This window comes from Gigantopelta aegis, chromosome 7, assembly GCF_016097555.1.
Source record: "Gigantopelta aegis isolate Gae_Host chromosome 7, Gae_host_genome, whole genome shotgun sequence".
NCBI lineage: Eukaryota > Metazoa > Mollusca > Gastropoda > Neomphalida > Peltospiridae > Gigantopelta > Gigantopelta aegis.
This window is the reverse complement of record NC_054705.1, coordinates 43,504,610-43,521,051: the sequence shown is the minus strand read 5'-3', so window position 1 is coordinate 43,521,051 and position 16,442 is coordinate 43,504,610. Positions and strand designations below refer to the sequence as shown.

Sequence of the window (16,442 nt, the reverse complement as noted above, 5' to 3'; positions counted from 1 at the left end):
TGCGAGTGTGTTCTGTATTGTGATTGGTTAATTACATTCTTTTTCAGGGACAAATAGACAATAACACCCGGAAATCTAATGACGTCATTAGAAAATGACGTCATTAGCAATTGGAACAGGCGAAGTTGAAGATTTGGGTGGGTGGGTGGAGTTTGTTGGGGTGTTTTTTTTTTTTTAGTTTTTTTTTGGTTTTTTCTTTCTTTCTTTTTTGTGTGTGTCATAGTGTACATTTTGTCACACATTTGTTAATAAGTTAAACATAAGCCTGGTTAACTATACCTTGAAAACACGGAAAATTAACAAAAGTCGACTAATTTAATGTGCAATAACGATTTAATTTTATTAAAATAGATCCAAATGGACTAGGCCTAAAAAAATTGTTTCATATTATTCTAATAGAGTTGGATTAACCAACTAAAATATGAAGTAGATAAAACAAAACAACACAGAAACAACAAATACAAAAAAAAATATCCCCCCAAAACGCCAAGAACAAAAACACTAAAACTAACAAACAAAACAGCAAAACAAGACACAATATACAAAGAAGAATAATTTAAAATAATAAAATGAGTGTCACAAAGGTGTCGTTTTAAATAGATCGTCGTTTTAAAATCACATTTGTCGCGGAAGTATAGATTCATTTAATCGTATGTAATATACATGGACATTATAAATATGAGATTAAAAAACAAACAAAAAAAACAAAACAAAAAAAAAACAACAACGACTACACTTTATCAAACAATAACTCATTACATTGAAATCCACGTGTGAAACATGATACAATTACATTAATTAGCTATTATAATTAACAGGGGAAAAGCCAATGTTTAGAACCCATACAACTGGGTAACATTTTGTAATTCGATTTTTACTACCGGGTACTGGGTAACATTTTGTAATTCGATTTTTACTACCGCGTACTGGCATGCATTGCTATTTTTTTTTTTTTTTTTTTTTTTTTTAAGTGGGTTTGTGTTCTTTTTATTGTTGGATGTTTTTCAATTTTCTCTTCTTTGTTTTGATTTTTATTTGGCTTTGTTCTGTTGGTTTTTTATTTTATTATATGGTACATTGCATTGCATTGTATTGTATTGTATTGTATTGTATTGTATTGTATGCTTTATTTTGTCTTGTTTTATTTCATTTGTTTTATTTTTTTTATTTTGTGTATTGTATTGCATTGCATTGCATTTTATTGTATTGTATGCTATATTTTGCCTTGTTTTAATTCATTTGATTTATCTTTTATTTTGTGCATTGCATTGTACTGTTTTATTTTGTGCATTGCATTGTACTGTTTTATTTTGTGCATTGTATTGTACTGTTTTATTTTGTGCATTGCATTGTACTGTTTTATGTTTTTGCTTGGATTAGTTTTGTTTAGTTTTTTCCTTATTTTTTGTAATTTATTTTTGTTGTTGGTTTTGTTTTTGTTGTTATTGTTGTTGTTCGGGGTTGTTGTTTTTTTAAATTGGTATGGTGGGAGTGGACATATTTCGTTTTTTGAACAAAATCTGCTGTCTGTTATCGATGGATTTGGAAGAATGTTGGTGGACATTGGAACATAATGCCGCCTTAGAATCATATTAACAACATACACAACCTACGCCCATAAATATGACATCTAACCCACTAAGAGCAGTTTCTATTGTCATTTGGTACTAAGATGGATATGATAAGCAATACTGTCAATACATTTTGGATTGATTGGAATGAGCATGCGCAGTAATCGTTTTTGTTTCTGTCTGTGAGACGGGTTCTCTATCGGTCAAAGAAACACATCTGTTGTCCGCTTTTGCGGTGATGAAAGCATTTAAAGTCGCCAGTTGATATATGACGGTTGGGAGCGGAATGCCTGTTATTCGTGGAAGTTTTTGTATTTCGTGAGTGTGATGCTTAACGATTGCAGGGGCAAAAACACAAACAAAAAACAAAACAAAACAAAACAAAACAAAAACGAAAGAAATATACAAAGTTTGGGAATATATTATAAAATTGTCATGCTCGTGATGAGAACCTACGAAGTACGCAAAAGCATAACTATATTCACGAAATGTCGTGAACTTTCGGAAACTTCGTGAAATATCGTTAGTGTCCGTGAAAAGTGAAACTTCAACCTAGAAAAAAAAAAAAGAGGTCATAAATCGGGTATACCAAAAATGGTAAGGTTGTACCTTGTTGGGCTTTGTGTTGTTGTTGGACGTTTTCAGACAGACGTGAATGACGTGAATATGTTAAACACTATCGTATTCGTAAAACATCGTGTGGTTCCGACAGATAAAACTCATCACAACCTGCCCGACGCAGAATGAAGGAAGGAATGTTTTATTTTACGACGCCAGCAGCAAAGTTGAAATATGGTTAAATGACGTTGGATATATGTCTACTGACCTCGCAGATAATGAGATGGGAAACCCGCTGCCGCTACGCAATAGCCTACTCTTCCCAATTAGTAATTATATGCAATATGCCACATACAGGCATGAGAAATAACCCAATGGGCCAACCGAATTGAATCGATTCTAGATCGATCGCGCATGAAAAGGGCACTTTACCACTGGTTACGTGCGTGTCTTGCTTTTGTCATATTTATATTCAGGTACGCTGTCATGGTCAATTTTTTTTTTTTATATATAGCATAGCAAATATAAACGTCGCAAAAGGGCACACTTTGTAATTGTTCATGGATTTGGTGAAAACGGGTCATTTGTCCCCCAAATTTGTAATGTTTGTCTCAAATGTGTTTACATACCCACAAATTAATTCAAAGGAATATACTATACAAATGAAAATTAAAATACAAAATTTGTATATTTTGTTTATTGTGATAGCATATGATTTCGCGTTTATTATACCCTCTGATATAAACATATTTATTATCATCGTCATTGTGATCATTGTGATCATCATCATCATCATCATCGTCGTCGTCATCGCCATCATCATCATCATCATCGTCATCGTCGTCATCATCATCATCATCATCATCATCATGTACATCATCTTTAATATTGTTGTTGCTGTTGCTGCTTTTATGTTGTTTGTTATAAGAATATTTAGTATTATTATGTATTAAAATTATTAGGTGTTGTAGTGGTAGTGATTGTGGTACTAGTACTAGTAGCAGAAGCGGAAGCAGTAGCAGTAGCAGTAGCAGTAGCGGTAGTGGTAGTGGTAGCGGTAGCGGTAGCGGTAACAGAAGCAGTAACAGTAACAGTAACAGTCGCAGAATTGTTGTTATGACTAGTAATACTGTTGTAACAATTGATACACAAACATATTATAAGACGAAAACCTTTGTCAGGAGATGAGTCAATCGCAAAAAATATTAATGAGACATCAGGGCATTTCGTTTGAGGTAAGGCGTTGGGTTGAACATTTGATATTTATGATAATCTGCAACATCAATTAAACGAAACATCAATCCCGAAGGTTTAGTACAAAATACGTAATTTATTTATTTACTCTTACAAAACAAAAAAATACGAAAAACATAATCCAGATGCAATATTTTTGTTTTTGTTTATCTGTGCGTGTTTTCTACAACTTTTTGCCATTGAACATAGACAACTTCGTCTCCACCAATGGGAATGTAACGAATCGAACGTCTTTCGTTTTCACCGTCGTCTAAGCGCAGGCGCAGATGATTGAAGCGTGACGTATATTTAGTCCCCACCAATCACCTGTCACTTAGATATGATAATAATATGTTTATTGTGTCTTTTGTAGCCGGCTATGGCTCGGGGGTAGGCAGGGCTAGTGCCGTCATTCACGATAAGTCATTATCAGACGTAAAGGAAGGGAAGGTATATAAGCGAAATCGGTTCGTGTCTGAACATCAGTTGCAAGCAAATGCGATATTAATACTAACACAAAACAAAAGAGATATTCATTTAGCATAACACCATGGAAACCTTTCTGGTTCTTGTAATATTACTGTGTTCATGTTCTGGATCCCCGTTGCTGGAACGATTTAATGTTGAAAGAAATAAAAGTGAGTATTTATTTATTACTCTTTTTTTTAAATTACATTAAAAAAATTATTCTTTTTTTATCTTTTTTTTCAAATATTGTTTTAAAATTATTTTTGTAGTTTTTTTCTTCTTGAGGATGCTATTATCCACATTATTAATATCATTATCATCATCATCGTCGTCATCGTCGTCATCATCATCATTATTTTTAATTATTAATATTATTATCATTATTTTTTAAATCTTCGTTCGCTTTTTTTCGATACCATTCGGTCATAATCGGTAATCTCCGTCACATAAAAATGTATTATTACATTGTCGATATTCCAGTTTTGTGTTACATACTACGGTATCTAAAAAACCTGGCAACTTAATAAGCATGATATGTTATATGACTACAGATGCCTATCAACGTTGATGGAAATAATACACACGTTGACATAACTGTAGAGGTGTTTGCATTTTAATGACTGTATAATTTGATGAGGAGAGTTGTAACATCTGTATCGATTCGTCTTCCGTGGATATAGTCTAACGTCAATGCTGTATTACATATTTATGTCGTCATTTTTTCGGTATTTCTCTTTGTTCCCATTCTTCATTGCTCATTTAATAAATCGGTGTTCATAAAGTTGACCATAGCTTAGGGCCTTACGATATGAATGAACGCGTAGTGGGATTTTACTTTCGTCACAGTTTGTTGACCAAAGGAAGAGAAAAAACGACAAAGGATTTGAGCATTCCTTATATGGTTAAACATTACGATGGGTTGATTTATATCATGTTTCGTGTTTTATGTACGTTTTATTACAAACTGTATTAAAACTGGTGTTAACGTAATATATGCCTACTATATGTCTGAATTTTGGTGGGTTTTCTTTGTAGTTTTCTTTGTGGGTTTTTTTTTTTTTTTTTGGGGGGGGGGGGTTTCTTTCTTTTTTGTGGGTTTTTTTTTTTGGGGGGGGGGTTCTTTCTTTTTGTGATGGGTTTTGTTAAATGTGTAAGTGTGTAAATCTACCATTATGTCTTTGTATAGTTAAGTACATTTTAATAATAATAATATAAAAAATTGCTCCATATTCGTACACAGAAATATATTGTATATCGACTGGTTGACAACCAGAAATGGTTATGTCAACACGTCGTAACAATGATGGTAATCTACTGTTTCGCAATAATTTTAGAGGGTAGGGTGGGGGTCGTGCAGGTCATGTGAGCGATACAAAAACGTTCAACCTCATTTCAAGTTCATTCTAATCGAACTCGATCAACATATAGGGTACTCGGTTGTTTGTTGTTGTTGTTTTTTTCTTCGTTAGTCTCAAATGCATTTATAATCGATAAAACATTGTCTGTAAAACAAACTAGGCTATGGGTGTATGTTTGGGTTTTTTTAATTTACGACTAAAAATGTCATATGGTTTATAACGCGTTCCGCTATTACACTCTGTCATACATGTTTTATTATTATCTACCAGTTCCTCAGAGAGTTATGTAACTGTTGAATCCACAACCTTGCACATTTCAGGGACAACTTGGAGTTTTGTGGGAAAACACTACTATCGTCTGGACTGCCGCGTCACCCCCTTAGATCTGCCTCTGTTAACGGAAACTTATTTAAGATATATTTTAAGTAAAATATTAATTGTATTTTTCCCAGGAAGCGTTGTCATCGAGCGAATAGAAGATGGAATCTTCGACCACAGTTTGTATAAAAGGTCGGTGGACGAACCTCTACCGGAAGTGCTAGACCTGCGCCTGGATGACCAAGGACAGGTAGTGCATCTGCGACTGCGCAGACATCCTCATCTTGCAACAGTGTCAATGACCCAGGCCGGAAGTATTGAACATGACCTCTCTTCAATACAGGTGAAAACCGATAAATATACTTTGAACTGTTAGAATACATATATTAATAATTATAATACTGTAATAAATAATATCTGGAAAAAAATATAGTATGATGCTAAAATCAGCGTGCATATATAAAGTGTTTTTAATGAACAAAAATGGTAGTACATCTGAAGATGACATATTTGCGACTGTATATGTCTGACAGTTTTTAAACATACTGATTCGATGGAAGGCATTTCATTTCATAAATATACTTTCGAGAGAGAGAGAAAGAGAGAGAGAGGGGGAGAGAGAGAGAGAGAGAGAGAGAGAGAGAGAGAGAGAGAGAGAGAGAGAGAGAGAGGGGGGGGCGAAAGAAAGAAAGGAGGGGAGATGGAGAGAGGAAACAGGAGAGACAGAGGCGATATACAAAGGAAATAACAAATTAGTGAGGGAGAGAGACGAACAGAGACGATGACTAGAGAGCTCGGAAGGTGTGATAGAGATAGAAACGGTGAGGAAAGAGAAAGGCGCTGGGAAACGGATACACATACGAGACAGAACTGGACAGAAAGGGAACTAATGAGAGACATACAGATACGGAGAATGAAAAATAGAAAGCGGGAGATAATAAGAAAGAGTGATGAGGTACAGACAGAAAAACAGACAGAGAGACAGATTAAACACTTTCTATAATTTGTTATTTTGGTATATTTCCAGATCTGCAATGTCTAATATTTTATGTATGTTCTTGTTTGAACAGGACGCGGCGGTGTATACTGATAGGAGTTTGGGCGCTTCTCTCGTAGTCAGAAAACGCGAGGCCGATCCTCATAACTTTGACTTGGTAAGCAGTTTGCTTCGTTTGTTTGGGTTTTAGGTTTCGGTGTTGTTGATTTTTTTAAATTATTATTATTATTAAATTAGTTTGTGGGGGTTTTTTTTTTGGGGGGGGGGTTTGTTGTTGTTTGTTTGGGGGGTGGGGGGTGCGGGTGGTATGTGTGTTTTGTTTCGGCTTTTTTGGGGGGTGTTTTTTTTTTTTTTTCTTGCTTTATTTTTGTGAGGGGGAGGGATGGGTTTTTTTTATTGATTTTTGACAGGGACACAGGATTTATTTATAGTGGTAGAGCTGCAATAATTGGGTTGGTTTGGTGTTTCTGGGAAAACCACCGTTGTATCATCCACGGAATAATAAAAAATAAGAATAATATAAAATAGTAATAATAATAATAATAATAATAATAATAATAATAATGATAAAACGGCCATTGCTAACAACATGTCTTTCAAATTCTAGGAGGGAACTCTTCTACTGGGAGGAAGAGAAGTATCGCTGACACCGTCTGTTCGGACAAAACGTGATTCCGGAAATAACGCTAAAACCCATGACGTCATTCCGAGTAACTCACAGGATATCGACATGGGAATCGACTATATAGAAAATTCTGAAGGTGAGTTATTTTGCACTATTTTCTCTATCTTGTTCGGTTTTTTTAATATAAGCCTGTTTTTAAAGAACACTTTAGGTAATAGTATGACATATTAAACACACAAAAGATACAGGGGCTAATTATACGCAAGTGTCTGGGTATATGTATCGGCTTCCTGTTATTTACCGATTTCACAGGAAATATTTCCTGCACTTAAGTAGTACAATAATAATAAACAATAATCCAAAGATATATTAAATCTATTTTAACTTGCAAATTATTGAGGACGAAAAGCTTTTAACGGTTAACGATTTCAGTAGAAATAGCTCATTATTTTAAGTACTAATGAAGTGGGTTGCTCTATTAACTAATTTCCGATACCCTGTGTATGCCACGAGCCTTGGGATAAGAGAGTGTATTAAGGCTGGTAGGCACCGGGTTCGTATCCCGGTATCGGCTTCTACCTAGAGTGAACTTTTTACAAGCTTAGTGGGTAAGAGAACTGCACCGAGTTCTCTATCACTAACCATTAACAGCTAAACACCAACCTCCTGTTTTGTACAGACAATGCAGATAGCTTGAGTCTAGTGCCCAAGGCAGCGTGTTAGAACCATACGCTGAAAAATAAAAATGAAAAGGTTTGATACATGTCAGCCTCGATTGAACTATGAATGATTAGTTTACACCGCGGTGACGGAGACACCTGTGGGATATTTGCCGTCTCGCACATTGTGTTGGTCGCGTTTTGAAAGGTCATGACCCCATATCAGCCCATGAGGGCGCGCTTGAATTTTAACTGGTATGAAAGTCAAGATAAACATTTAAAAACCCCAAATGTGTAAGATGGACACTTGGCAGATTAATGACATCACACTGAAAGAGTTCGTTGTCACGAGCTTTATTCACATTATATGCTGAAATAACTGATAAAATAGTCAGGGTTTTTTTCTGTTGTTTCAGATCTTATTTCCGATGACGAGGACACTAACGAACGAACAAAGCGACAGACAACAGAGGAAGACGAACATACCATTCAGATCTATTTTATTGCTGACAACACAGATTTCGAAGGGTAAGTGGAAAACCTGCACACACCAATGTACCTATAGATACCACAAATACCTGTTGAGAATGAATGAATGAATGAGTGAATGTTTAACGACACCCCAGCATGAAAAATACATTGGCTATCGGGTGTCAAACTATGGTAATGCAAACAAATAAGGTAATAATCAACATCAATACAAAAAATAAAGATTGAAATAAAAACAGTGTAAAGAACTGTACAAAAATACAAATATCACAGATAGATACTGACTTTTACTCAAAATTTAAATTTGTGCTGTATTGGCCATTCTCAAAGAGAATGTTACACCCCTGCACCACGGTGAGGTTACTGCACGCGCAGGGGACCCGTTGAGAAGATACTCCGCCTGAGATACAGTCAGTCGTAGGATCGATTCCCGTAGGTGGATCTATTGTGTTTTTATAACACATAAAGTATAACTTAACTAGTTGATTTCGATCATTTTGGCCAACTAGTGTACATCTGAATTGCATCTGTGGCTCTTTATATATATATATATATATATATATATATATATATATATATATATATATATATATATATACATATATATACAATGTACGAACAATATATATATATATATATATATATTGGGGTTTTTTCTGTTTGATTTTTTTCTTTCTGTTTTCGTTTTAGTGCATTTTGTAACGTGAACTAGAATTATCTCAATTAATAGCCCATTCATTTGTTTGTAGGTGGAAACTTAATTACCCAGACGACACCGTGGAACAAGTTAAAGACCGAATGACACTGTATTACACAGGACTGGGAGAATCGGTAAGTCGGAAATAAGCAATCGATTAATTTAAATATCGAACCTTTCAAAATATGAATTAATTCATTAATTTACGTAACATACACACACACACACACACACACACACACACACACACACACACAGCCCCAGTACTCTGACCGTAGCAGAGCAAAATGGACATTTCAACAGTGTGAGCGTCATACCTGTCCACATGTCCATCTTGCTCTCTTACGGTGAGAGTACTCGGGCTAACACACAATCTGATACATATCATATACGTATAGGTATAGGTATAGGTATAGGTATATGTATATGTTTATGTATATGTATATGTATATGTATATGTATATGTATATGTATATGTATATGTATATGTATATGTATATGTATATGTATATATATACATATATATATACATATATATATACATATACATATACATATATATATATATCGAGGCTGTTGAAGATAACGTCTTATTATATTTATTTATTTTGCAGATGGGATTTCGTTACGAGTCTGTACAGGATATACCAATGACACCCAGGCTAAAAATAAACATTGAAACCCAAGGCCTACTTATCATAGAGGTATGTATTAAAGACATATTTAAACTCGTGGTTATATAATAAAGGTTTATACGCAGTGTCTAGTAAATTGAACAGTATGCATTTCAATAAACTCAGACTTCTCTTAGAACTCCGTATTGAAACACCTGTGAAAAACGCAGGTCTATGTTAATGGAAGATAACGTTAAAATACCTGAAACCATGAACTCATAAGTATATTTATCAGATCACTTATTAACATGACATATTTGTTATCGAATAAAACGATGATTTTTGTTTTAAAACGATAGGTCTACTTATCTTAGATGTATACAATCATTTGTGTATCAAATACATTTCGTAAATCGACTGGAAAATGGTAAAAAAACGAAACCCTCACCAATCCACAATACTTGACAACTTGATGTAATTAATCTGAACGCCAAAAACCAATAGCCATGATCAAAGCCGTATCTCTGCACAATGCAGAGTCGAATGGGTATTTCGTAAAATAGTGGTTGATTCCATGAATTCTCTATCTAGTGCTTCGTCTGAGTAGATCATTTATTGGAGAATACATCCTTTTGAGCGCCACAAAGAGGACTGCCACTCCCATACTATTTTTGCTAAATCAAAACTAGCAGAGGATAAAGCTGAGAGCTCACTGGAATAAAACGTGGCACCTTGGTGTGTTTCAAACGCTTGTAGATATTAGTTGTTATTCTTGTTCGGTGGTTCCCGAAAAATAATTGTTTTATTATTTATTTATTTTTTAAATAAATACATTTTTCAGACAGCAGACGACACGCCGTGGATCACCAACAACACCATGGACAACGGCAACATCAACGGCTCCAACGCCCTCAACACGTTCGAGTCGTGGATCGCCACGCAGACAAAATTCAACATCCCACAGTCTGACCACTATATGACATTCACCAGGTAAGAAACCCAATTACTCTGCCTACAGACAGGACAGTACATACCGCAACATTTGATAAATCGGTGTAACATTGTAGAAACCAAAACTTGTCTAGCATAATATGAATTATTAAATGGAATTATTTCACGAATTTAAATGGATAACTAAAACAATAAAATATTTAAATTCAATTACTAAACAATAGAAGAAAAACAATTCTAATAGTGACAGGTATGTCGTAGTCTTTAAAAACTAGAAGCTGTTACTTTAGTTTGTAAAATCCTATTTTGTAATATCTTATTTTTAGCGAACAATCTATTGTACAAGACGGTTAGCACTAAGCTTATCATTTGATGCACCGACAGTTGTGTATTACAACGAAATGACATAACTATTTCTTTTTCAGGAAGAACCTCGAGGGTAAAACCGGGGCAGGGGCGGTGGGTCTGGCCACGAAGGGGGCGCTCTGTACCGCGAGTTCCGTGTCCATCGTGGAGAACTCCGTGAGCGGCATCGTTCCAGGCATCGCGGCTCACGAACTGGGACACAGGTACGTTCAGTACAGTGATCGTCGTGTGGTTACTTTTGATGATGACCATGATGATGATGATGACGACGACGATGATAATGATGATGATGATGATGATAGTGATGGTTGTTGAGTTGATGCAAGTGCTGGTTTTGAAAATGATGATAAAGAAAATTATATTACAATGATGCTGATAATGATGATGATGATGTTGACGATAATGAAGATGATGATGTTGATGAATGTTATGATCATACTTGCCATGCTAGTAATGTTACTGATAGTGACACATATCATATTGAATTTATGACAAAACTCATCTCTTTATAAGACTGAGTAACCGTTGACCTTTATACATTTTAGAACTTGTGCATTTATTCCTGTCATTGTGACGCCAATGCAAAAACAATTACGAATATTTGAAATAACCCTGTTACACAGCATTAACAGTAATGGTAGATCGATTTTTTAATTAATAATATCTATTTGATTTTCAGCCTGGACGCCGACCACGACGGCTCCAACGACGCCGTGGCGTGCAGCGGCAACGACCGCTACCTGATGGCGTCTATCCTCTCCTTTCCGCACTCCGAGTCGACCAGACAGAGACCGTGGACGTTCTCCGCCTGCTCCGTGCAGACGTTCCGCAAGTACCTCAGTCAGTAAGTACCAGTCCAGTCTAGTCCTTCACATCGCTGTATGGAGTTTACGTTTCATATCGTTATATTTATACCTGTTCGAGTCTTTCTTTGTCCTGTCCGTTTGTTTATTCATCACTTTCTCTCTCTTTATTTTCTGTGCTTTTTTCTCTCCATCCATCCTTCCTTCCTTCCTTCCTTTCTTTCTTTCTTTCTTTTCTTTCTTTTGTTTGTTTTTTTGTTTCTTTCTTTGTTTCTTTCTGTCTCTGTCTATCTATCTCTTCTCTCTCTCTCTCTCTCAGTGTTTTTCTCAGTCTCTCCCTCTCTCCCTGCCTCTCTATATCTCTCGCTATATCCCTCTGTCTGTCTCTGTCTGTCTGTCTCTGTCCCTGTCTCTGTCTGTCTGTCTGTATTCTCTCTCTCTCTCTCTCTCTCTCTCTCTCTCTCTCTCTCTCTCTCTCTCTCTCTCTCTCTCTCTCTCTCTCTCACACACACACACACACACACACACACACACATCCACCTCTCACCCCTCTCTCTCACTCACATATGCATCACATATTTTTGTTTCAATTGTCAACAATAAACTAATTATGTCGTCTTGTTTTAGGGTCAGTTGTACCAAAGATCACCTAAGTTCCCCGCCAGCTTCAATTCACCTCGGTCAGAAGATGACTGGTGACCAGCAGTGTCAGCTCGCTCTGGGGACCAACATGTGCAGGGTGAGTACTTCTTCTTCTTTCGCAATTCCTATCAATCGTTTTCTTCTTTTCCATCTTAATTTCATCATCATCATCTTCTTCTTCTTCTTCTTCTTCTTCTTCTTCTTCTTCTTCTTCTTCTTCTTCTTCGTCTTCATCCATTTATATTATTAGTTTTCAAGAGCACCTCTGTGGCTTTTACTATTGCAGCTTTTATTTGCTTTCCTCTTCTTTGTCATCTGTGTCTATTACTTCAGCTTGTCCATCTCGCGTTCCTCTTGTTTTTCGTCTACACCAACGCCCCCAGCCCCACCCCCTTATTCATCTGTTATGCCCTTATCCTCGATATTGTCCAATTGATTTTTTTTCTGTTGCTTTGTTTTATTTTATTTGTTTACGTTTTTCCTCCTCTTCCTCTCCTTCTCCCCTTATTCCTTCTTCTTCCATTTCTTTCCATGTCTGTATTTTACGTGACATTTAAAAACGTTACTCTTCTCTCCCGAATCTTTTTTATGTTTGTTCCCTTTATTCTTCATATCTTTATTTTTTATTTTTGTTCAATTCCATGATTCGTGCTTGGGTGTTGTTAAACATTCATTGATCCATTCATTCATTAATTTATTAATTTATTCTTTCATTCATCCATTCATTCATTCATCCATTTCTTTCCATGTCTGTATTTTACGTGGCATTTAAAAACGTTACTCTTCTCTCCCGAATCTTTTTTATGTTTGTTCCCTTTAATAGCAGTATTTTTCATAACTGCTTTCTGATTTTGTAAACGTTATCACATTATTGTTGCAGGCCCTGTTCGGCCCCACGACGTATGAGCAATTGTGTTACGGACTGTGGTGTTACCAACCCAACTCGGTTGGCGTCTGCGTGAAAATTTTCCCCCACGAATACACGTCCTGTGGAAACGAAAAAGTGAGTCTATCTAACATTTCTGAACAGTCTCTTTAAGACATTGTCTTTTTTAGTTTAATGGTCGGTTTGGATAATCACATCATTAAAACAGAAGTTTTTATTGTTTCATTTAATGTACGGACAGTCAATTACGAAATAAAGAAACGAAATCAACATGTTGTTCACAGTTATCGCCCTTTGTTAAAAAGCGTAGAAAGTGTACGTTTGGGGAATGGTTTTAATGTCACAGTACATGTCTGAACGATGAAACCGTAATACATTGTCAGGGCCGCATCTCTGCAAAACAAAATGTAGAGTCGAAAAGGCATTTTGTAAAATAGTGGTTGTTTCCATTAATATCTAGTGTCTCGACTACAGGAGGACAGCCACTCCCGGGGAGATCCTAGGAAAAGATAGAATTCGGATGTGTGGTGGTTGTGGTTTGTGTGTGTGTGTGTGTGTGGGTTTTTTTTGGGGGGGGTTGGGGGTTGTCGGCTTCCTCTTCTTCTTTCTTTCTATATTTTGTATATGCACCCAGTGTTAAATATGAATTGTTTTCTCCTTTCAGTGGTGTATTAAAGGAATGTGTGTTACCAGTAAGGAGGCCCCGGCTGTTTACGGTAAGCATCACTACTATATATATATATATATATATATATATATATATATATATATATATATATATATATATATATATATATATATATATATATATAGTTGAAGTATTTTCAGTAAACAACACTGCAGCAAATGTTGGTAATTTTTAGTTTATTTTATAAATATTTGTATAAACGGCTCAGGACTGTTAGGGTCAGGTGCATTCGTACAATTCGTGATATCTCGTCTGTTACATGCAACACAACAGGGGCGGGTCCAGGGTTCTGTAAAGAGGGTCGCATAATTCTAAAAAGGTCAAATTCGAGTTTGCTGAAGGCAGATGGCGTGATCTAAGAAAAGGCAAGCAATATCTGTAGGAGGAGGTTTCGGGGGGGGGGGGGTTGGTGGTATAATCCACAGGAAATTTTTAAATAAAAATTCTGAGTGACGCATTTTCACTGCAATTTAAGTGCTGTAGATTGTGTAGGGTGACCTAACAGTAAACACTTCATTAAAACGGGTGGCGGGAGGTCACGGGGCCTCTGTGACCTCCTCTGGATCCACCAATCCGCAGACCTAGACTTGTCATCTGTTTTGTTTTAGTGTATATAAAAATAAGTCCGAGAGATTGCGTCTTTAATAAAATCGTTGATTTCTTCCAGACGACTGTCCGCAGGGTGACGAGACGGGTTACGGCTGCACGCCGGCGAAGTGTGCGACGTTGACGCCCACGCAGAAGAAGAGATTCTGCTGCTCCACGTGTAACGCGAAACCGACAACAGCGCCACCGTCAACCACGACAGTCACAACACCTACGACGGTCACAACAACACCTACGACGGTCACAACGCCTACGACGGTCACAACAACACCTACGACAGTTACAACAACACTTACGACGGTCACAACACCTACGACTGTCACAACAACACCTACGACAGTCACAACAACACCTACAACGGTTACAACAACACCTACGACAGTTACAACAACACCCACGACGGTTACAACACCTACGACAGTAACAACAACACCTACGACAGTCACCACAACACCTACAACGATTACAACAACACCTACTACAACAGTTACCACAACACCTACGACAGTCACAACAACACCTACGACGACAGTCACAACAACACCTACGACGATCACAACAACACCATCTACGACGGTAACCACAACACCTACAACAAAAGTTACAACTACACCTACGACAGTTACCACTAAGCCGACTACAAGGCCAACCACGATAACACTCACCACCACGCCATCAACGACACGAGTCACAACACCTACTATTACCACGACAACAACAGTCGCGACGACTCTGGCCACGTCGGAAAGAAGCACCCGCGCGCCAAGCCGACACGACAGCGGGAGTTCGGAGAGCAGTCAGGAATCGGAGGAAAAGACGGGCGACAAAAGAGCCACCGGAAGTCAGCCTAGCAACATGGCGTACTGGTGCCGGATGTATAGACGTCACGGACTGTGTCAGATATGCAGCTACAGTCAGCTACTGCAGCGGTGGTGTCGATATTGTCAGTGCGCGGCGAGAAACTCGTGGGACTGGAGGTGGCTCATGTTTCTGCCAGATTAAAAGACCAATAATTATAGTGATGAACACACAAGGCAGTCGAGTCTCGTTAGTCCCCAACAAGTCCCATGAACAATGTAAAAGGCAAAACATATATATTTTCAGAGTCTAGATTCTCGAATCTAAAAGAGTTTGAGTCTTTAACGTCATGACAAGTCCATATATATTGCATACGTGTGACGTCATTAAAGGGACATAACCGAGTTTTTAAACACTAAGGCATATTTTTGAATATTATAGCCCTGTTTAGATTACCAATTTCCGTACATTCGAAGTGTTTTTCGTCATCCTAGTGTTTTTAATATCATAGAATGCATTTCTCATATTTTTAAAAACGCATTCGAGTTTTGGTCTATTTTTAGAGGGTATTTCACCATTGTAACTTTATCCAAATGTGTTACAGGTTTGTAGACTAACTAAACTTAGTGTTAAATTTCCAGGATATGTCCCTTTAAAGATCTGAATCTACGCTGTATAGTTTTACAAGCACCGGTCATGATTGACAAAACCTGTTTTACACTTACATGTGTGAAACTACATACATTTGCAACGTTTAAACATCAGCGTTTAAGAAAGACAAGTTTCGTAAATGTGTTACGACCTTTTGTGTGCACAAACTATTAGTGTCAACAGAAACCCAGTTGTAAGTCTTCAAAGCTTGGTCGAAAGTACGTTAACCTGATCCAATTAAATAGTGCCTCAAAATAGATACATTTAATTTATCACAATTTTTTTATTAATTTTCAATACTTTGCATGTTGTCATGCCCTACTTGCTATCGATATTTTCTATTTCTTAACAATACCACTAGAGCAGACTGATTCATTAATCATCAACTATTGGATGTCAATCATTTGGTAATTCGTCAGAGAAAGCCCAATACATTATTATTTTTATTTTGGACAAAACATATA

At 36.7% G+C, this 16,442-nt stretch overlaps 1 protein-coding gene across 1 annotated transcript in view; it reads left to right on the top strand.

The window, feature by feature from the left end:
• Positions 1-16,442, top strand: part of LOC121378101 (integumentary mucin C.1-like) — a 53,348-nt gene that overhangs the window by 17,273 nt on the left and 19,633 nt on the right. Inside the window, 14 exon segments of the mRNA XM_041506201.1 lie at positions 3,736-3,752; positions 5,509-5,849; positions 6,577-6,660; positions 7,111-7,264; positions 8,204-8,315; positions 9,026-9,107; positions 9,588-9,677; positions 10,429-10,577; positions 10,964-11,107; positions 11,584-11,748; positions 12,335-12,446; positions 13,230-13,352; positions 13,900-13,951; positions 14,591-15,262. Of these exon segments, the coding sequence (XP_041362135.1) occupies positions 3,736-3,752; positions 5,509-5,849; positions 6,577-6,660; positions 7,111-7,264; positions 8,204-8,315; positions 9,026-9,107; positions 9,588-9,677; positions 10,429-10,577; positions 10,964-11,107; positions 11,584-11,748; positions 12,335-12,446; positions 13,230-13,352; positions 13,900-13,951; positions 14,591-15,262 (2,297 nt within the window).